Here is a 24,085-nt window from a genome sequence, read left to right as displayed (position 1 = left end):
ATATAAATGAGTCGTATAGTGACTCATATATTTGAGTCCTATAATGGCTCATGTAAATGAGTCATATAATGATTCATATAAATGAGTCGTATAATGACTAATATAAATGAGGCATGTAATGATTCACATATCGAGTCATATAATGATTCATATAAATGTGTTGTATAATGACTTGTAAACGAGTCGTATAATGACTCATATATTTGACTCGTATAATGACTCATAAATGAGTCACATTATGACTTATATATTGGAGTCACATAATGACACATATTTGAATCACATAATAACTCACACATTTGAGTCACATAATGACTCATGTATTTGAGTCCTGTAATGACTCATACATTCGATGTCTAGCGTAATGAACAGGGTATCAGATTCATGACAGAGATTCCCATTACCCTAATCTTCCTCCTCCTATCCTCATCACTCAGCATTTTTTTCTTCTCTCTCTCTCTCTCTCTCTCTCTCTCTCTCTCTCTCTCTCTCTCTCTCTCTCTCTCTCTCTCTCTCTCTTTATATCTGAAACATACTAGTACTTGCATCAGTGCTGCGGTGTGGATGTACTGATATAGCTTAATCAGAGGGGAGTTAATGAATGACAGGGTTTAATTAATTTGGGCTGATTTGCACAGAAGTGAATAATGAAGACCATTGCACATTAACCCTACGATATCAAGTAGGTTTTTGGAAGGGTGGCCCACATGCACGGCATTGCGAGAATTTGGTAAATAGCATGAATCCTTTTAATTGTGGACGGTAGTGTTGGGTTTGATAATATCAGTCTCTCTCTCTCTCTCTCTCTCTCTCTCTCTCTCTCTCTCTCTCTCTCTCTCTCTCTATATATATATATATATATATATATATATATATATATATATATATATATATATATATATATATATATATATATATATATATATATCCATTTATCTTTCTATCTATCTATATATCTATCTAAATAATGTTCTGTATTACTTTGAAAAAATCTTGATCATGCATCAGTCAGCCACAACAAATATCCCTTACTAGTTTTCTGTAAAAGAAAACTATTGTCCCGGCTTTGTCTGTGCGTCCTCACTTTTTCTGTCCATCCTCAGATCTTAAAAACTACTGAGGCTAGAGGGCTGCAAATTGGTATGTGAATCATCCACCCTCCAATCATCAAACATCCAAATTGCAGCCCTCTAGCCTTATTAGTTTTTATTTTATTTAAGGTTAAAGTTAGCCATATTCATGCTTCTGGTAACAAGATATGGTTAAAGTTTCATGGGCTCCGGCTCATACAGCATGGTACCGAGACCACCGAAATATGAATCTATTTTCGGTGGCCTTGACTATACGCTATAGCAGCTGTACAGAAAACCCGATTGTGCCTCAAACAAATGATCTTCACAATTACGTTGTCCATGGGAACACTGAAGGTAAAAAAATAAGCTAATTCTATTAAAGAGTTAATTTTGAAATTAAATTTCCTTTTTAATAACTTAAATATTTAACAGGAAAATTTCAGCAAATATAACAATTAAAATATTTCCAGAAGCATCTGTGACGATGAAATCAACGCCTCGAGATAATTCCGCTTTATAAAAATTCCTTCGTGATTTCACGTATCATAAAGATATATTTGGAAAATTAATAATCGAAATGAAATACGAGTATATTTTTACCCCCATGGACTCAAAGCCACATCTGGGAAGGATTTGGATTATGCAAATGTCATAGAATCCATTTTTTTTTTTTTTTTTTGCCAGATGGTTTTAACATTCACTCTTTTTATGAAAGTCCCCTGCAATTTATCGCTTTGTTTTCGAGCGTTTTTTGTTTTTGTTTTCTTCCATTAGGTAACTGAGCATTGTTTATAAAGGGTTTTTTATTAACTAAATGTAACAAGTGTTCGGAATTTAATTATTTTTCGACACCTCATAACTTCAGTTATATTCTGATGAATTCGGATATAGTCTTCCTAGAATAAATAAAGCAAATTATATTTGAGAATACGCAGATGCACAAATAAAGATAAATTGAGAAAAAGAAGAAAATGATCTTACAAAGTGAAACGGAGAGAGAGTTTCATACACACGTAAAAGATGATATTTGCTCCGATATGTATATGCAAATTTGCATAAGTGGGTACTACCATGCGCTCAGTAACTTTATCGTGAAATGGGAAGCTAACGCAAAACGGCCACTCATTTCCTGGAAAGATATACACGAAAAAAGAGGTAATCTTTTTCATTATTTGTCAAAAGTGTAATATTTCTAACAGCACCCAATAAGATTGTTCCCAGCGGGGGGTTAGTGCCGTCAGTGCACCTCATGCGGTGCAGTGTAGGCATTACTTAAGGTTCTTTGCAGCGTCCCTTCGGTCCCTAGCGGCAACCACTTTCATTCCTTTTACTGTACCTCCATTCACATAATCTTTCTTCCATCTTGCTATCCACCCTCTCCTAACAATTATTTCATAGTGCAACTGCTTTGAGGTTTTCCTCCTGTTACACCTTTGAGACTTTCTTGCTGTCAATTTCCTTTTCAGCGCTGAATGACCTCATAGGTCCCAGTGCTTGGCCTTTGGCCTAAATTCTATATTCCTATCCTTCCAATATAGTAAAGGAGAAGGTTCTGCGCAACACCAATATTTATCAGCATTAATTAAGAAAATGTGTACCATGATATGACGCAGTCAGTTGTGCGTGCTTTGTTAGCCAAGAATATACGCATTCGGATTTTTTCCCATCTGTCTCATTAACATAAAAAGGAAATAGACATAGGAAACACAGTTTTAGTTTTCTATAAAAGAAAACTATTGTGCAGGCTTTGTCTGTCTGTCCGCATTTTTTTCTGTCCGCCCCCAGATCGTAAAAACTACTGAGGCTAGGGGGCTGCAAATTGGTATGTTGATCATCCACCCTCCAATCATCAAACATACCAAATTGCAACCCTCTAGCCTCAGTAATCTTTTATTTTATTTAAGGTTAAAGTTAGCCATAATCGTGCTTCTGGCAACGATATAGGCCAGGCCACCACCGGGTCGTGGTTAAAGCTTCATGGACCGCGGCTCATACAGCGCTTTACCGAGACCACCAAAAGATAGATCTATTTTCGGTGGTCTTGATTATACGTTGTACAGAAACTTCGGCACATTTTTTACCTGTTATTATAGAGATCAATATTAAACTAATCATTGTGACAGGGTAAAGTTACTGGAGAGTCATAGTTGTTGGGATTAATTCATATATATCAAAAACTTTTACTTAACCCAACACCAGAATGCAACAGAGGACAGAAAATATAATTAATAACTATATATTGTTTTGTCATGAGATAACCAATCAACTATAACATTACCATAGATAATTTCAAGTGTCACCTCACACCTATGTTGTGTAATAATGCCTGCGGTTGTATTACTTTGGGGGGAAAGTGATATGCAAATGATTAATCAGTATCCCAGAAAAAAAAAGTGTCCTCGTGCAATAATTTTATCATAGAAAAAATATATGATTCTCTATATAAAAGAGAACATTTTAATTGGGGCATCGCATTAGAAAAGGTTGACTTCTCTCCCGGAAAATATTATTAATTTCCAGGTGCGATGGAAAAGTTATATCGGTCGTGAATAAATCATTCAGTTTTTTGGTGTACTCTAAACTATAAGTACAACACCATTTTGTTTATAATTTATCGTTTACTTTACTGCTGAATTCCTTTTTTTCAGTTTTAAGTACAAAACCGAGCAATTATTTTATTTTTATCGATATATCCTCTAAAATTCAACTTACGTGCATTTGTCTTGCATAATAATTTGAATTGAATTGAATAAAGAATTTAGGCCAAAGGCCAAGCACCGAGACCTATGAGGTCATTCAGCGCTGAACCGGAAATTGACAGTAAAAGGTTTGAAAGGAGTAACAGGAGGAAAACCTCGTAGTTGCATTATGAATCAATTGTTAGGAGAGCGTGGAAAGTAAGGTGGAAGGAAGAGAATATGAAAGGAGGTACAGCAAAGGAACGATAGGGGTTGCAGCTAGGGGCCGAAGGCATGCTGCAAAGAACCTTAAGTAATGCCTACGTTGCACTGCATGAGGTGCACTGACGGCACTAACCTCCTACGGGGTTACATAATAAATTAAGTTAGGGTTTGTTTTCTGTCAGTCACATGTATGAAAATGAATGTAGGACGATTGAAGCTCACTGGCTCAAACATCATTGCTGTCACCTACATCTCTAAAATCGTTCACACTTAACAAATATTCAAAATACAAACTGCCTCAGTTTTCCACCCTACTCTTCGTTTAGATCATTCAATCCGATGTTCATTTCTTCATATGACTTTCTCTGTTAGTTCATTTTTCTCTTCTTCACTCATAAAAGTACACACCATTTACTCTTCTGCATACTCGACCTGAAGTTTGATCCTTTCCTTGCATTTTTTTAGCTTAACAGCTGTAACTTGAAGACTCAAGTAATGCTTTTGGGTGAATTCCAAATTCCTGGGGCCGGGTTTACCAGCCAAAGGAGCACGAGAGCCAAACCGGGTTTTGAAATTCCTGTTTATAAATTGAACCACAGTGATAGTAAAACCAAAAGACTGTTTTGAATTTTCTGACTGAAAAAAGTAAGACATAAAACACTTTACTCGTGGGATTGAGAACAGCTGATTCGTGTAACTGAGAACGGATTATTCGGGGAATTGAGAACAGCTGATTCGAGTAACTGAGAACGGATTATTCGGGGAATTGAGAACAGCTGATTCGTGGAACTGAGAACGGATTATTCGGGGAACTGAGAACAGCTGATTCGTGGAACTGAGAACGGATTATTCGGGGAATTGAGAACAGCTGATTCGTGGAACTGAGAACGGATTATTCGGGGAATTGAGAACAGCTGATCCGTGGAACTGAGAACGGATTATTCGGGGAATTGAGAACAGCTGATTCGTGGAACTGAGAACGGATTATTCGGGGAATTGAGAACAGCTGATTCGTGGAACTAAGAACGGATTATTCGGGGAATTGAGAACAGCTGATTCGTGGAACTGAGAACGGATTATTCTGGGAATTGAGAACAGCTGATTCGTGGAACTAAGAACGGATTATTCGGGGAATTGAGAATAGCTGATTCGTGGAACTGAGAACGGATTATTCGGGGAATTGAGAGCAGCTGATTCGTGGAACTGAGAACGGATTTCAGGGAATTGAGAACATTCAGTTCGTGAATTCGGAAAAATTTTTCCGTGGAACTGAGAAGTTTTTTTCAACTTTTGGGTTTTTATGCCTCGCCAGTTGTTGTCAAATGCCATTTTATTTTGGTGGGTGGCTTTTTTCTGTTTTTTTTTTTTTTTTTGAGGGTTAGAGGCATTAACTTACTGGTTTTTAGGCCACACATATTTTCGGTAGAGGTTTATTTATTTATTCATTTATTTTTGAGGGTTACAGGCATTAACTTGTGAGTTTTTATACCGCAAAAAAGGTTGCCTCTTCCCAACGCTGCATTAGTAACTGATCATGACACAGAGCCAGTGATTTTTCATCCTCCTGGGCGAGACACGAACCGCAACATCTGAGTGGCATGCCACGGCACTAACCACTATACCAGCGGACCAGCTAACCACTATATCAGCGGACCAGTTAACACGATACCAGCGAACCAGGTAACCACCATACCAGTGGACCAGCTAACCACTATACCAGCAGACCAGTTAACCACTATACCAGCAGACCAGTTAACCACTACACCAGCGGACCAGTTAACCAATATACCAGCAGACCAGTTAACCACTATACCAGTGGACCAGCTAACCACTATAGCAGCGGACCAGCTAACCACTATACCAGCGGACCAGCTAACCACCATACCAGCGGACCAGCTAACCACTATACCAGCAGATCAGCTAACCACTTTACCAGCGGACCAGCCAACCACTGTACCAGCGGACCAGCTAACCACTTTACCAGCAAACCAGTTAACCACCATACCGGCGGACCAACCAGCTAACCACTATACCAGTGGTTCAGCCAACCGCTATACCAGTGGACCAGGTAACCACTATACCGGCGGACCAGTTAACCACTACACCAGCGGACCAGGTAACCACTATACCAGCAGACCAGCAAACCACTTTACCAGCGGACCAGTTAACCACCATACCGGTGGACCGACCAGCAACCACTATACCAGCGGCCCAGCCAACCACTATACCAGCAGACCAGCTAACCACTATAGCAGCGGACCAGCCAACCACTATACCAGCGGTCCAGCCAACCACTATACCAGCGGACCAGCAAACCACTGTACCAGCGGACCAGGTAACCACTATACCAGCGGACCAGATAACCACTATACCAGCGGACCAGCTAACCACTATACTAGTGGACCAGCTAACCACTTTTCCAGCGGACCAGTTAACCACCATACCGGCGGACCGACCAGCTAACCACTATACCAGCGGTCCAGCTAACCACTATACCAGCGGACCAGTATGATACGAGAGAGAGTGATGGAAGAACCAACCACATCTCTCCAGCAGAAAAAAAATGGGAAAAATCCGAGGAAACTTATATTTGTCTGCCCTGAATCTTTTTACCTTTTGTTGACTTTCATCTCAGAGATCGTTACTCGGCAATAATCTATAATTGCAGATTTTCCTAAGGTTATTTAACTTTTGGGCCAGTCGTCCTGACTGAGCATTAATCGCCTCGGGAAAATGATATTTGCTCTGACTGTTTGCGTCTGCTCTTTATTTTTAAAAAATTAATATTTAATGTCCAGTTGTCATTCCTTTTACCTGAATGTATTTACAATGTAAAACAACCCATTCCACTACCATTAACACTCATATAAGTGAGCTGTGCAGTTCCGTCGTAAAATTGATCTCATGTACAGAGATCAGAGTTTAATTATTCAAAATAATACACTATTTTTTTCATCAATTTTGAGAAAATATTTATGATATAGCGAAATATTCAAAAACTTTAAACATCTTTGTAGTTTGTTACGAGACCAACATCCCAGTTTCAGTCGACTAATATAATATTGCAATGGAACTTCATATTCAATATATATACGATTTTGAAGCCAATGCCCTTTCTATCTGTCTATCTATTCATCCATCCGTCCATCCATATATTTTTCTATTTATCCGTCGAAATCCGAATTTCACTAGACTGATACACTGCCCTAAAATGGAAAACTGCAGTATCTGCAAAATTTTCGAAACTGAGATATGCCACCTGTTGGGCTCGTGAAACACTAATACACAGAATGATTCTTCAATGCTTTATTTAGGGCGTCCCATTTGCAGTATCTGCAAAATTTTCGAAACTGAGATATGCCACCTATTGGGCTCGTGAAACACTAATACACAAGTTACTGCAGTTTCAGAATGATTCTTCAATGCTTTCCACGAGTATTTAGGGGGTCTCATTTGCAGTATCTGCAAAATCAGTAGTAAGGCAAGAGAAAACTGCAGTATCTACCATTTTTCTTAGTTTTGTATTTTTGCAGATACTGCAGTCTTCCAATTTAGTGCAGTATAATCTCCCAATGACGAATAAGTCATGAGTTAGTCTACGTATAATTTAGAATCCATTTGCCTATCTATCTATCTATCTATCTATCTATCTATCTATCTATCTATCTATCTATCTATCTATCTAACGCCTCGTCTTTTTCCACCAACAGTTCCACCTTCAGGGATCGAGATAATTCCCCAGAGTTCTCCAGTAAAGATCGGTCAACGCAACGACGTGGTCTGCAGAGTCACTGGAGGTAAGTGAGAAGAAATACCTGCATTGTACAATGATGATTAGAAGTACAATAGATTAGTTATCATTATCCTCAGCCTTATGCCTTCTTCTTCTTCTTTCGACCCTATTAATCCCGCTGTATAGCAGGGTCGGCCGCTCGAGTCAACTTTCTCCAACTATTTCTATTCCTTGCATCCTCTTCCCCCAGTCCCACCTAACCCATATCCCCCCCCCAACCACATCCATCCATCTGATCTGCTGACGCCCCATATTCCTCTTCTCCATCACTGGCATGTTCTTGATTGGTTCCACCCCCTCTCTTCTTATTGCATGGCCATAGTATCTCAAGCGAGCTTCCCTAACCTTCTCCTTTACATTATACCAGCTGTCTGGAAGATTATATATATATATATATATATATATATATATATATATATATATATATATATATATATATATATATATATATATATATACTACTTTTAATACATTGCCTTAAAGCACAAGCAAAGATAAGCAAACTCCCGCTCTCTCTCCCCCTCCACAGTTGTTTTTGTTTCCAGTTAGTTCAATTCAGTTTTTATCTATTGTCCAGTAGGGGAAAATATGCAGGTAGTTACTGTATATGTATATATATATATATATATATAAATATATATATATATATATATATATATATATATATATATATATATATATATATATATATATATATATATATATATGGTGTGTGTGTGTGTGTGTGTGAATTGGTGTGTGCGTGTGTGGGTATATACAATTCGGTTTCAGATTCATCAGCCACATTCCTTTGCATGATCCATATCTAATTGCTATATCTGTAATCAAGCTGAATTCATATGCAAAAAATAAGACATATAAGCCTCGAAATAAACTCGATATAAGATTCTGTTTGTGGAAGCTGATTAAAATTTAGAAAGGAAAAATCGCCTCATTTTATATACATTAAAAACAAGACTGCTCTGAAGGTATTTAATCAATCGACCAGATCAGTAATGGACGAGTAATTAAGTCCTAAGGAGAAAAAGTCTGACTTTTTATTTTATAAGTCATTCATCACTTGTGGATTTTTGTACTGAAGTCTTTTAGAGAATAAATGTAATCATTTCACATCCTGGTCCTTCAGTCATTAACCAATTTAAAACACTTCAAAGTATGTCAATATTATCATTATTATTGAGAAGACGAATCTTATTTATGTTGAACAAAGACCACAGGTGCCACTGACTTGAGATTGAAGCTTCCAAAATTTTAATTCGTATTTAATATTTCCAAATGTTTGAATCGTCCTTTTTACGCTGAAGCAGGTCAGCTGTTTACCTGATTAAAAATACACCACATTTTTCATAGCCATTAAGTCCTTGAGTCACACCAATGACAAAAAAAGAAAGAAAAAACAAGCAAGAAATGCGCCCAAGTTTCTTCGGCGCAATCGAGTTTTCTGTACAGCCTATAATGCTATATGAGTCGCGGCCTATAAAACTCTCACCCACGGCTCGGTGGTAGCTTGTCCAATAGCGTTGCCAGACGCACGATCATGGCTAACTTTAACCTTAAGTAAAATCAAAACTACTGAGGCTAGAGGGCTGCAATTTGGTGTGTTTGATGATTAGAGGGTGGACGATCAACTTACCAATTTGCAGCCTCTGGCCTTAGCGGTATTTAAGATCTGAGGGCGGACAGAAAAAGTGCGAACAGAAGAAAGTGCGGACGGACAGACAAAGCCGTCACAATAGTTTTCTTTTACAGAAAACTAAAAAAAAACTATTTGGTTCAGATCACTCCGAGTAATCAAAAGCAACTTGGAAAATGCGTCGTCCCTTCGTTATCACAGCAGGAAGATTTTTTTTTTTTAATGATTTCAGTGAGTAAAACAGGGTGTGGTCTAATATTGTCTAATGGCTTTTTGGAAGACTGACCCCTTCGGTTTTACCTTCAGTCACCTATAATGACGACAAACTTTGAGAGGAAAAAACAATTTGTCATTTTTTTCTGATCAGAGTGAAATAAAATGATGATGGGTGAAATGTTCTAATTTGACTTGGTACGTGTTCATTTCGTGTCGTGTATGTTTTCAAATGAAATGCAGACGAGAAGTATAATTTAATATCCTTATTCACCTCAAGTAATCAAAATGAAAAATACAAAGTCAAAATGATATATTTTAATAAAAATGGCGGGATGTAAATATGTCACGTATTATTATTATTATTATTATTATTATTATTATTATTATTATTATTATTATTATTATTATTATTATTATTATTATAGAAAAGCAGCAGGCCACATGGAAAAGCACAAACCACAGGGCCCCAATAGGGAACTGAGAAGTAGAAAATAAATCACGAAAGAGATATAACTAAGGAAAATAAATAAGAAACCTATCAAAGTGAAATGATTAAGAATATAACGAAGTGAAATAATTAAGACAAATAATAATTCAGTTCGTAAGTGGGACTCATGTCACCCTGCGCAATAAGAAAAACATTTCTTGCTTTCTTTTTAAATCGTCAGCTGAAAACTCTTGTGGACAGAGTCAGCAGACTTTACTAAACCCAAGAGGACTCCAGAGGGAAATCACCCTGGAGAGAGAGAGAGAGAGAGAGAGAGAGAGAGAGAGAGAGAGAGAGAGAGAGAGAGAGAGAGAGAGAGAGAGAGAGAAATAATAGGGAAAGGGGATAAATAACTATTGTCCAAAGTTTGAATTTCTGAAGTGCCAGTGATTCAAAAGCCATATTAAGGGAAGCTATGATCATTGTATTTGTACGCCACAGGAATAAAACTGTAAGAAAACTTTGGTATTGAACCTTACAGAACGAAAGGCAGGACTGTTAGTATTAATTGTATATCAAGCGCTACATATTGGGTGGTATAGTTTAAAATGTAAATGCCAGGGAAAGTCAGAATTGTGAAACATCTTGATCAGAATTATGAAATATCTTGATCAGAATTATGAAATATCTTGATAAGAATTATCAAGAATCTTGATCAAAATTATGAGATATATTGATCAGAATTATGAAATATCTTGATGAAAATTATTTAATATCTTGATCAGAATCATAAAATATCTTACACAGCTCACAAACTGAGCTCATTAAACGAAAGCGCCAGAGATCATTATCAAGACCAGGAATTAGAAATTTAATTTGAAGTCAAGTTTTCATCCAACAGTTTCAGACGGGAGTCAGCTGCTGAAGACCAATCAGGGGAACAATGTCCAGAACATGTAAGAATAAAGAATTAAAACACTTTCTCAGGATAGACGTGTCTCTTCAATTCTTGAGAGAATCTGGTTCCCTGAAGGAGAGACAAACCGGATATGCGTCTCCAAAATAACTGTAGTGAGGAATTGACACCTAGAATTTAAAATGAGGTGTAAATAGTTGAAGAAGCTTTGTCAAAGAAAAGGTCTGGGTGGTGCTATCATAAATTTTGTTTTGTTAGAGTTTGATGAACTTCATCCTCCATAATTTGCGCCATAAACCAATTTACCAGGTCGAGCAATAGTTACTGTTTCCTATTGATTATCATTTCTTATTTAATAACTTTTAATTTCGTGTTACTTCCTTTTTTGTTTTCTCATTTATTTGAACGAAAAAATTATTTGCAAGCAAATCTTATGTGCTTTAAAATAAATAAATTTTATTTATGCATTGAGAGAGAGAGAGAGAGAGAGAGAGAGAGAGAGAGAGAGAGAGAGAGAGAGAGAGAGAGAGAGAGAGAACGTTGCATAATTTTTTTTATTTTTACTGTTCTCTGTCACTTTATTCAGTACTACCTTATGAGGACTGGTATAACAGCGTGCCAGTATTAAATATATCATCATTGCCTTTCTCAGCAAAGTTACATTATCTCTTTCACTCGACATTCAGCATTTATGACAGACATCATGATCATTTTCAATAAAGCTCAGAAAAATCCAGCAGAAAACTCGTTTGTCAAAAACAAAAAATAATCTTTCTTAGATACCATTTTCTCCTGAAAGCATCCTACTCTAACTAATATAAACAGACGCAGCAATCCTTTCTCTTAACTTCCTCGCAGGATCTCCATTAGCCACCGTCGAATGGCTGCAGGAGGGGAGAGTGGTGGACGTGAATAGCACTCCGGGAGACGACGGGTCCTTCGTCTACAACAGCCTGGAGGTGGCTGCTACCAGGGGCGATCTCACGCGCCCCTTCACTTGCAAGGCTTCCAACAATAAATTCACGACGCCTCTCATCTCGTCTTACACCAGAAACGTCACTTGTGAGTTGGTCATATGATCTCAGGGATGAGGTGGTGAAAGCACCTTTTGATTCTGGCTTTGTGTGTTGTTTAGTGTATGCGGTTGATACCACAGGGCTAAATCACTGAAATAAACCCATTTCTGTTACTGTTTTGGTGTTGATATTGTCTGTGTTCTTGCATCAAAATTGGTAATAATTCGTACCACAAGGCTAAATCACTTAAATGACACTTATTTTACACTTGTATCTATTACTTTACTTTTGTTATTTTCGCTTTCAGCTGCAGCAGTTTCCTTGACATGAATACGGGGTTGTTTCAGAACGTGGCATTATTTAAAAAACAACTCATGATGCACCAAATACCATTACAGTGAATATCAATAAAAAAGTTATGATTAATAATGCGTAGGGTGCCATCTGTCACTTGCTTGTCAATTAACCTGGATAACATGTTTAAAAATCAACTGATCTTTCTATTCTCTTTGTCCCTTAGTAGGGGTGAGTGGGTAGTGCCATCAGTGTGCCTCGTGCGGTGCACTGTAGGCATTACTTAAGGTTCTTTGCAGGTTCCCTTCAGCCCCTAGCTGCAACCCATTTCATTCCTTTTACGGTACCTCTCCGTCCATATGCTCTATCTTCCATGTAACTTTCCTCAGCCCTCTCCTAACAATTGTTTCACAGTGCAGCTTCGAGGTTACACATTTCAGACCTTTGCTCCCAATTTCCCTTTCAGTGCTGAATGACCTCATCATAGGTCCCAGCGCTTGGCCTTTGACCTAAATTTTTTACTGCATTCCATTCTAAACTCTTGACATTCCTTCGTATTAAAAGATCTCTAAATTTTGTATTCCATTCTGTTCTCTTGACATTGCTTCGTATTAAAAGATCTCTTAAAAGCTTATGATTGACCCATTCACAGGCGGGCCTTTGAGCGTAAAAATTGTACCTGAAGAAAACCCTTTGGTAGCTGGTCGGTCTTCGAAACTTGTCTGCACCGTCTTTGGTAGCAACCCGCCCCCCCTGGTCACCTGGTACCAGCAAGGCCAAGAGATAACAACGCTTCATACTCAGGTATTGTCGCCATTGCTGAAAAGCTTTACAGCAAAATAAAACCCAGTTTTGTACGAGGTAAATACGAGTTTTCAGAAAGCTCACTGTGTAGAGGTAACAACGCTTCACACTCAGATACTTTCATTATTGCTGAAAAGCTTTACTATAAAATAAACTCCAGTTATGTACGAGGTAAATACGAGTTTTCAGTCACCTGTCTTTTAAATATTAATGTCATCATTGCTGGCAATGTTTCAATTCAAGAAAAAAGCCAGTTATATACGAGTTTGCAGAAAGCTCACAGTAACCAGTCTTTTAAGTCAAACAGTTTTATACGTATTTTGGCGTTCCTCAGTGGCAATAGAAGTATCTAAACTTTGCATCCGCATGAAAAGTATGCAGTAGATAAAATAATGTAAGTTATATTCACTATCATAGTAAAAAAATTTTTTAAAAAGTTTACATCTAGGACGACGAGAAACTAATAATTTTGTGGCAGACGTAAGCACCTTGCTTTGAAAATCATATCAAGAAAAACTGATTTCATTCAGTTTCCACAGATTATCATTTGCATTTTTTTAAGCATTTCCAAATTCAAAAGCACAAGATCGTGTCTCTCGGGAAATCAGACGTAATATGTCGATTTAAAAAAGAATATAAGGACAGCTGTTACATGATAATCTTCTTGATAATTCGTTTGATTCTTCCCACTCATTCACTACTGCTAGATTCTGTCACATTTTTGCATAAAGGATCGCCATACCTTCAATGAAGACAGTTTACTACTAAAACGATATTGTTGATATTCACGTAAGCCACCAGAAACATCTATTTTTTTTATGAAAAAACTAGAATTTCAGCTCTCAAGATCCTGTAAACTTATGGTGAAAATACAGTCAAATCAGAGCTTAAATTTTATCTACAGAAAGATAATTCACGCGCCATAAAAAACACTTTTTCCATTATGTCTTGCACTATAATTTGTGAGGAACCGTAGCTACGGTAATCAGATTCCATTGTTAAAATTACTCCCAAAATGGTACAAAAGCTTTTAATTCTGGGATTAATTTGCGTACACACATAGCATTGTGATTTACTAAAGACTTTTATTGTGTACGAACTTTTGTTTTTACTATTTTTTCACACAAAGCAGGTTAACAATTCGTCTCTTTATTCCTGTTTTTATTTTTTTTTATTTTAGATTTACATATATTAAAATCTTCCTGAACTCATGGATAAAAATGAAAGTGTGTATTTTATATCTTTGGAAATTTTAACCTCGATCACTTTCGTTGAACTACAGGAATTATAAAATCAATCAAAACCCCGGGTTGACCTTACATTAGAATAAGAATTTTGTTTCAGGAACCTTTTACTATATGATATTTGCCTTTCAACCCTTTTCTATTATAGAGCAGTGCATCTATAACCTAGATAAGATATACTAGACTTTCCCAGTTCATTATACTCGTATATATTTTACTTTGAAAAATTTTTTTTCCCTGTGCTGAATTTTATTTCAGTAAGCTTGCATATATGTAATGTTTCCACTCCAACCCTTTTCTAGTGTAGACTAGTTCATCTAGACTCTAGATAAAATAACTAGACGTTCCAAGTTCATTATCTTGTAGATAATGTATTTAAAAAATTAATATATCATATGGTAAAAAACATACATGAGAATATTTGTATTATTTTTTTTATTAAATAGATTGTGACCATAAGTGCCCAAAAACTCTGTGGTTAATTTAGGCAAGAGTTGGAGCCTTATGTAATTCAAATCCAATTTATGTAATTCAAATTCAATTCATAATTCATTTATTCCTCTTTATTATTCGTTTTGCATTCATTATACGTTCGCTCATTCGTGTGTATTCGTGGATCCATTATGCATTTTGCAGGCTTTGCTAATTAAATCATTCTGATACGATTCTTGCTGCACATGTAGAGAGCACATACTGATAAAATTCCCGTCTCTCTCTCTCTCTCTCTCTCTCTCTCTCTCTCTCTCTCTCTCTCTCTCTCTCTCTCTCAGCGGTTATAATGGTCTTGATGTTATCTCTCATTCTCTCTCTCTTTCTTTCTCTTTCTCTCAGCGTTCGTAATGGTCTAAATGTTATCTCTCTCTCTCTCTCTCTCTCTCTCTCTCTCTCTCTCTCTCTTAGCGGTTATAATGGTCTTAATGTTATCTCTCTCTCTCTCTCTCTCTCTCTCTCTCTCTCTCTCTCTCTCTCTCTCTCAGCGTTCATAATGGTCTTAATGTTATCTCTCTCTCTCTCTCTCTCTCTCTCTCTCTCTCTCTCTCTCTCTCTCTCTCTCTCTTTACATTGTTAATAATCTTAATGCTCTCTCTCTCTCTCTCTCTCTCTCTCTCTCTCTCTCTCTCTCTCTGTTTATAGTTAGTTCCCTTAATGTTAGATCTCTCCCTCTTTCTCGCTCAGTGTTTATAGTTGCCTTAATGCTAGATCTCTCTCTCTCTCTCTCTCTCTCTCTCTCTCTCTCTCTCTCTCTCTCTCTCTCTCTCTCTCTCTCTCAGCTGTTATAATAGTCGTATTTGTAATCGTCTTTATGAATAAACAAGCAAAACCAATCCTTAAGTGATAATATTTGGAAACAAAATCTAAAACTATATCACCAACGGTATTGAAAGCTGTTCAAAAATACTGTTTTCATAATCGCCATATCTCTCACCAGATCCGCGATTCTCTCGGTACATGATTGTGTTGACAGTGAATATAACTGGCATCAGTCCCCGGGTTTTTACAAGCGCTGATGCCATTATCAAATTATTTCCCTTTTTTCCCAGAGAGAGAGAGAGAGAGAGAGATGTTAGGCTTGGTACTTTCCACTAATCCTCCTGTTAACTTTGCTTTTTTTTGCTTTTTTTTTGCTTTAAGTTTTCCAGCCATTGTGATCTCATTTTGACAGAGAGAGAGAGAGAGAGAGAGAGAGAGAGAGAGAGAGAGAGAGAGAGAGAGAGAGAGAGAGAGATTAGGCTTGGTACATCCATTAATTCTCCTGTTAACTTTGCTTGTGTTTGCTTTTTTTCTTTTCTTTAAGTTTTCCAGGTATTATGATCCCATTTTGACACACATACACAGAGAGAGAGAGAGAGAGAGAGAGAGAGAGAGAGAGAGAGAGAGAGAGAGAGATTAGGCTTGATACAGTCCACTAATACTCCTGTTAACTTTGCTTGTGTTTGCTTTTTTTTTGCTTTAAGTTTTCCAGCTATTGTGATCTCATTTTGACAGAGAGAGAGACAGACAGACAGACAGACAGACCGACCTTACCTTACAGACCTTACAGTTCGTTCGAGTTGCCCCAGGAGGTCCCTCAGTGTGAGGCACCTCTGATGTCTACCAGAGATTTGCTAATGCATCTTCCGGTATATTTTGCATCTTCCAATCTTGGATGGTCTGGGATGCAGCTTAGATATTTGTCGAGCTTCTTCTTAAACACATCTACGCTCACTCCTGATATGTTCTTCAGATGAGCTGGTAATGCATTGAATAATCGCTGCATTATTGATGCTGGTGCGTAGTGGATTAATGTCATGTGTGCTTTCCTTAGTTTTCCTGGTATAGTTTTGGGCACTATTAATCTACCTCTGCTTGCTCTTTCTGATATTTTTAGCTCCATGGTGTTTTCGGTGTTTCCTTCTATCTGTTTCCGTGCCTGTATTATCATGTAGCGTTCTCCTTTCGAGACTATATAATTTTAAGAACTGTAGTCTTTCCCAGTAGTCAAGGTCCTTAACTTCTTCTATTCTAGCTGTAAAGGACCTTTGTACACTCTCTATTTGTGCAAGATCCTTTTGGTAGTGTGGGTACCATATCATATTGCAATATTCAAGTGGACTACGTACATACGTTTTATAAAGCATAATCATGTGTTTGGCTTTTCTTGTTTTGAAGTGCCGAAACAACATTCCCATCTTTGCTTTGCATTTTGCCAATAGTATTGCTGTTTGATCACTGAGAAACATATTCCTATTCAATATCACACCAAGGTCTTTAACTGCTTCCTTATTTGTGATTGCCTCGTTGTTAGGTTCCCTATATGCATATATCGTTCCTTCTTTATCACCATAATTTATTGATTCAAATTTATCAGAGATAAATACCATCCTATTTACTTCTGCCCATTCATATATTTTGTTTAGGTCTCTTTGTAGCGAGTTCCGTGCCCTTAACATTACTATCTATGTCTGCAATCATAATAACAAACAACAATGTAGCCAACACCGTACCTTGTGGCACACCGGATATTACCTTAGCTTCATCCGATTTCTCATCGTTTGCAGTCACTATCTGTTTTCTGTTTTGCAAAAATTCTTTTATCCATCTTCCTACTTTGTCCACAATATTATGTTTTCTCATTTTTTTCGCTAATATATTATGGTCTACCCTGTCAAAAGCTTTTGCAAAGTCTAGGTAAACCACATCTGTATCTTTTTCTTTTATAATTTTTTTATATATGTTTTCATAGTGGGCTAACAGTTGGGTTTGTGTACTTTTTCCGGGCACAAGACCATGTTGACCTATGTTAAACAATCTATTTTTCATTAAATGTTTCATTATATTTTTCTTCATTATCCTTTCATACACTTTCATAATATGTGATGTTAGACTCACAGGTCTATAATTACTTGCCTCTAGTCTTGATCCACTTTTGAAAATAGGGGTGATATATGCTAATTTATGTTCATCATAAATCTTGCCTGTTTCTACACTTTGTCTTAATAATATTGCGAGCGGCTTTACGATAGAATGAACTACTTTTCTTAATAAAATGGCAGGAACACCGTCTGGTCCGGCTGCTGATCCATTCGTAATTTCTTTGATAGCCTGCACAATATCAGAGAGAGAGAGAGAGATATTAGGCATGGTACTTTCCACTAATCCTCCTGTTAACTTAACTTGTTTTTGCTTTCAGTTTTCCAGCTATTGTGATCTCATTTTGGCAGAGAGAGAGAGAGATTAGGATTGGTACAGTCCACTAATCCTCCCACTAACTTTGCTTGTGTTTGCTTTTTAATTTTTTGCTTTAAGTTTTCCAGCTATTGTGATCTCATGTTGACAGAGAGAGAGAGAGAGAGAGATTAGGCATGGTACTTTCCACTAATCCTCTTGTTAACTTTCCTCGTGTTTGTTTTTTTTTTTTTTTGCTTTAAGTTTTCCAGCTATTGTGATCTCATTTTGACAGAGAGAGAGAGAGAGAGAGAGAGAGAGAGAGAGAGAGAGAGAGAGAGAGAGAGAGAGATATTAGGCATGGTACTTTCCACTAATCCTCCTGTTAACTTTACTTGTTTTTGCTTTCAGTTTTCCAGCTATTGTGATCTCATTTTGACACAGAGAGAGAGAGAGAGAGAGAGAGAGAGAGAGAGAGAGAGAGAGAGAGAGAGAGAGAGATATTAGGCTTGGTACATTCCATTAATTCTCCTGTAAACTTTGCTTGTGTTTGCTTTTTTTTTTTGCTCTAGGTTTTCCAGCTATTGTGATCTCATTTTGACAGAGAGAGAGAGAGAGAGATATTAGGCTTGGTACATTCCATTAATCCTCCTGTTAACTTTGCTTGTGTTTGCTTTTTTTTGGCTGTAAGTTTTCCAGCTATCGTGATCTCATTTTGACAGAGAGAGAGAGAGAGAGAGAGAGAGAGAGAGAGAGAGAGAGAGAGAGAGAGAGATATTAGGCATGGTACTTTCCTCTAATCCTCCTGCTAGCTTTACTTGTTTTTGCTCTCAGTTTTCCAGCTATTGTGATCTCATTTTGACAGAGAGAGAGAGAAAGAGATTAGGCTGGATACAGTCCGCTAATACTCCTGTTAACTTTGCTTGTGTTTGCTTTTTTTTATTTTGCTTTAAGTTTTCCAGCTATTGTGATCTCATTTTGACAGAGAGAGAGAGAGAGAGAGAGAGAGAGAGGGCGGGGGGAGGTATTACGCTTAGTACTTTCCACTAATCCTCCTGTTAACTTTACTTGTTTTTGCTTTCAGTTTTAGCTATTGTGATCTCATTTTGACAGAGAGAGAGAGAGAGAGAGAGAGAGAGAGAGAGAGAGAGAGAGAGGGCGGGGGGAGGTATTACGCTTAGTACTTTCCACTAATCCTCCTGTTAACTTGTTTTTGCTTTCAGTTTTAGCTATTGTGATCTCATTTTTTGCTTTTTCCACTAAGTTTTTACTTGTTTTTGCTTTATTGTGATCTCATTTTGACAGAGAGAGAGAGAGAGAAAGAGAGAGAGAGAGAGATATTAGGCTTGGTACATTCCATTAATCCTCCTGTAAACTTTGCTTGTGTTTGCTTTTTTTTTTTTGCTCTAGGTTTTCCAGCTATTGTGATCTCATTTTGACAGAGAGAGAGAGAGAGAGAGATATTAGGCTTGGTACATTCCATTAATCCTCCTGTAAACTTTGCTTGTGTTTGCTTTTTTTTTGGCTGTAAGTTTTCCAGCTATCGTGATCTCATTTTGATAGAGAGAGAGAGAGAGAGAGAGAGAGAGAGAGAGAGAGAGAGAGAGAGAGAGAGATATTAGGCTTGGTACATTCCATTAATCCTCCTGTTCACTTCGCTTATGTTTGCTTTTTTTTTTTGCTTTAAGTTTTCCAGCTATTGTGATCTCATTTTGACAGAGAGAGAGAGAGAGAGAGAGAGAGAGAGAGAGAGAGAGAGAGAGAGAGAGAGAGAGGGGAGATATTACGCTTAGTACTTTCCACTAAACCTCCTGTTAACTTTACTTGTTTTTGCTTTCAGTTTTCCAGCTATTGTGATCTCATTTTGACAGAGAGAGAGAGAGAGAGAGAGAGATTAGGCTTGGTACATTCCATTAATCCTCCTGTAAACTTTGCTTGTGTTTGCTGCTTTTTTTTTTTTTTTTTTTTTTTGCTCTAGGTTTTCCAGCTATTGTGATCTCATTTTGACAGAGAGAGAGAGAGAGATATTAGGCTTGGTACATTCCATTAATCCCCCTGTTAACTTTGCTTGTGTTTGCTTTTTTTTTTTGCTTTAAGTTTTCCAGCTATTGTGGTCTCATTTTGACTGAGGGGGAGAGAGAGAGAGATGCACTATCACGCTTATTAACTTCTTTTTTTCTCTTTCAGTTATACAGCATTTGTAATCTCTTTTTGACAGATTTGTTTTATTGTGATTTTAATATTAGTGTAATTGTTAGTTTAGGGTGTAAAAATTATTCAAAGTGTATTGTATTAAAAAAAATTAAGTGATAAGTAGATACCAGACAACATATGGAACAGCTATGAGGTAAATTAAAAAAATCCCATAGTCTGGAACATCAGGCAATATTATAAGGACAATAAGTTCACCTTTATTTTGGATTATTGTGTGAATACTGATCGAAAGATGGGTTTCTGTACCAAATACGAAAAATATTTAAACACACATCCTTTACTAAGTAAATAATTCTGCTTGTGTGAAACGGAAGGAATTTTAGATGTAGAAATAAGGAAAGTCAAAAGGATAGTTTGAATTGAACAGGATATTGTTAGGAATCTAGTAGATAAAACTGTTGACTTTCCAGAGAATGAATGGAGTTGATACCGAAGATGCATAAGAATTTTAATGTTCTTTTGAAAAGATATTGCTTAATGTCGAAGCAATTTCCAAATTTGTATAAAAGAAATTCAAAGGCAAATTGCATGTACTGTAAACCCTCTTTTATACGTGAAGTAAATATATATATATTTGCCAACACAAACAAGCTCACATATTAATCTATCTTTGCCCCGGACAAAATACTCAGTTCCTTTGATACGTGTCAACACCATCATTTATTGGCTCGCTCTTATTTTGGCTTTCCATTTGCCATCTTTGAGCTTCCTTTGGCCTGATTTGGGACGCCCAGGAGCAATTGATGCGTCTCGTCCCGTGCGGTGACATCAATATCCAAAACAACTTTGTCCCCACTTTGTTCCCATTTGTGACCGAGTTGCAGATATATATCGAGGGAACGCCGAGAGCGTCTCACGAGTTTGGCCGTGGATCTGACGGGGGAGGTGTCATTCAGTCTCCCCTGGGGGCTTTTTGGCGTGAGGTGATTGAAACGAGTAATGTAACGGACGTCCAGTAAAGCTCCGCTCTCTCTCTCTCTCTCTCTCTCTCTCTCTCTCTCTCTCTCTCTCTCTCTCTCTCTCTCTGATTTGATCAGGGTCATTGGAATTCTGGTGTTATTTTGGTGAAAAAATAATCAGAGGGGAGTACAAGTCATACATTCTCTCTCTCTCTCTCTCTCTCTCTCTCTCTCTCTCTCTCTCTCTCTCTCTCTCTCTCTCTCTCTCTCTCTATCTGATTTTTTTGGTATTCTGGTGAAAAAAAATAATCAGAGGAGTACATGTCATCTTTCTCTCTCTCTCTCCTCTCTCTCTCTCTCTCTCTTTCTTTGATTTGATTTAATCAGGGTCAATGGAATTCTGGTATTTTGGTAGAAAAAATAATCAGAGGGAATGCAAGTCATACCTTCTCTCTCTCTCTCTCTCTCTCTCTCTCTCTCTCTCTCTCTCTCTCTCTCTCTCTCTCTCTCTCTCTCTCTCTCTCTCTCTCTTTGATTTAATCAGGGTCAATGGAATTTGCTTTTATTTTGGTAAAAAAATAATCAAAGGGAATTGCAGGTCTCTCTCTCTCTCTCTCTCTCTCTCTCTCTCTCTCTCTCTCTCTCTCTCTCTCTCTCTCTCTCTCTCTCTCATAACACCTTAAACGTGGATGTTTGATCAAACACGAAAAGGGTAGGAATTCTTGGTCATTCAGCATGGCCAGTAGACTTCCCTTACGAGAAGATTAATTATTATTATTATTATTATTATTATTATTATTATTATTATTATTATTATTATTATTATTATTATTATTATTATTATTATTATTCAGAAGATGAATCCTATTTATATGGAACTAGCCCACAGGGGCCACTGACTTGAAGTTCAAGCTTACAAAGAATATGGATAATTAAATAAACCGTACGCATGATAGAATCATTGAACCTTTAAATTAATATTAGGTTTGGAACGAGATTCCAGAAGTAAAGTAATTGAAAGATATTTGCTTTACAATTTGTTTGGTAGAAGTCATCCATGAGCAATTGCGTTTTTCTTTTGTTAGCTTCAAGCTTCTTCCATGTTTTGTCTTGTTTTAATTACAACTGAAACATCAGAAGGTAGTAGGTTTATCAGTTTTCTGGATGGTATTATTATTATTATTATTATTATTATTATTATTATTATTATTATTATTATTATTATTATTATTATTATTGAGTCCCTCTTTCAGGGCAGTGTTGTTAGAAACAATTGTTTTTGCAACTGTGGTATAATAGATTTCCTTTGGAAATTTATTTTGCCTCCGTCTTCCAGACGTGAAGAATATAAGAAGAATAGAGAAAACTCTACAAGCTTAATGCTGTTGAAACAGCAATTGTATTATTATTATTATTATTATTATTATTATTATTATTATTATTATTATTATTATTATTATTATTATTATTATTTCCGCACCCATGATTAAGCAATAAGACAAAAACACCTGACATGCCAGTATTCCCAAAAGAACCAAACGAATGCGTTTTCTGTACGACAGCATTCCTCTACACAGACAACGCGTAGCTCTGTTAAATTTCAGCTGACATTTCTGTGAGACACTGATAGTTGATCCCTCAACGTACTGTCAGTTAGAGCCTCTTTTTTTTTATTGAAGTGCCTTCCCCTCGAACAGCATGAAGTTGCAATTGCAAGTTGCCTACAGCGATGCTGTACGTTGCTTTGTCAAGCTCCCGGCAGATGTCACCCTCGTCCCTTGTCAGTGTGTCTGTCGCCCTTCGCCATGCAGTGTTTCCAAGAGTTGATTCCTTTCCCCAGAGTTCTGGCGGTATTGGAGTGCTTGGATAGACAATTTCAATTCTTAATTCATCATCGTTTATGGTGTTATGGTCGTTAGGGTAAGGGGTCGCAAGTCTAAAAGATTTTGTAATAGGATATTTAGACCTGGTCGTCAATTTAAGTGTCCCAAGTCTAAAAGGTTTTGTAATAGGATATATAGACCTGGTCGTTGATTTATGGGTTGCGAGTCTAAAAGATTTTGTAAAAATATTCACAGAACGTTTCGTCAATTTAAGGGTCACAAATTTAAAAGGTTTTGTAATAGGATGTATGGACCTGGTCGTTAATTCAAGGGTCGCGAATTTAAAAGGTTTTGTAATAAGACATATAGACCTGGTCGTCAATTTAAGTGCCACAAATCTAAAAGGTGTTGTAATAGGATATATAGACCTGGTCGTCAATTTAAGTGCCACAAATTTAAAAGCTTTTGTAATAGAATATAGAGACCTGGTCGTCAATTTAAGTGCCACAAATCTAAAAGGTGTTGTAATAGGATATATAGACCTGGTCGTCAATTTAAGTGCCACAAATTTAAAAGCTTTTGTAATAGAATATAGAGACCTGGTCGTCAATTTAAGAGCCATAAATTTAAAAGCTTTTGTAATAGAATATAGAGACCTGGTCGTCAATTTAAGGGCCACAAATTTAAAAGCTTTTGTAATAGAATATAGAGACCTGGTCGTCAATTTAAGGGTCACAAATTTAAAAGCTTTTGTAATAGAATATAAAGACCTGGTCGTCAATTTAAGGGCCACAAATTTAAAAGCTTTTGTAATAGAATATAGAGACCTGGTCGTCAATTTAAGGGCCACAAATTTAAAAGCTTTTGTAATAGGATATATAGACCTGGTCGTCAATTTAAGAGCCACAAATTTAAAAGCTTTTGTAATAGGATATATAGACCTGGTCGTCAATTCAAGTGCCACAAATCTAAACGGTTTTGTAATACGATATATAGACCTGGTCGTCAATATGAGGGTCGCGATTTTAAAAGGTTTTGTAGTAGGATATATAGGCGTGGTCGTCAATTTAAGTGCCACGAATCTAAAAGGTTCTGTAGTAGGATGTATAGACCTGGTCGTCAATTTAAGGGCCGCAAATTTAAAAGCTTTTGTAATAGGATATATAGACCTGGTCGTCAATTTAA

General features: G+C 37.0%; 1 protein-coding gene across 1 annotated transcript in view; it reads left to right on the top strand.

Annotated features, from left to right (window-relative positions):
• The window catches only part of LOC136837708 (nephrin-like), a 444,783-nt gene that overhangs the window by 370,500 nt on the left and 50,198 nt on the right, over positions 1–24,085 (top strand). The window contains exons 5-7 of the mRNA XM_067102607.1: positions 7,687–7,773; positions 11,820–12,023; positions 12,924–13,075. Of these exons, the coding sequence (XP_066958708.1) occupies positions 7,687–7,773; positions 11,820–12,023; positions 12,924–13,075 (443 nt within the window). The remainder of the gene's footprint in view (positions 1–7,686; positions 7,774–11,819; positions 12,024–12,923; positions 13,076–24,085) is intronic.

This window comes from Macrobrachium rosenbergii, chromosome 59 (assembly GCF_040412425.1).
Source record: "Macrobrachium rosenbergii isolate ZJJX-2024 chromosome 59, ASM4041242v1, whole genome shotgun sequence".
Classification (NCBI taxonomy): domain Eukaryota; kingdom Metazoa; phylum Arthropoda; class Malacostraca; order Decapoda; family Palaemonidae; genus Macrobrachium; species Macrobrachium rosenbergii.
The sequence above is the reverse complement of the archived record's forward strand: the minus strand, read 5'-3'. Positions and strand labels throughout refer to the sequence as shown.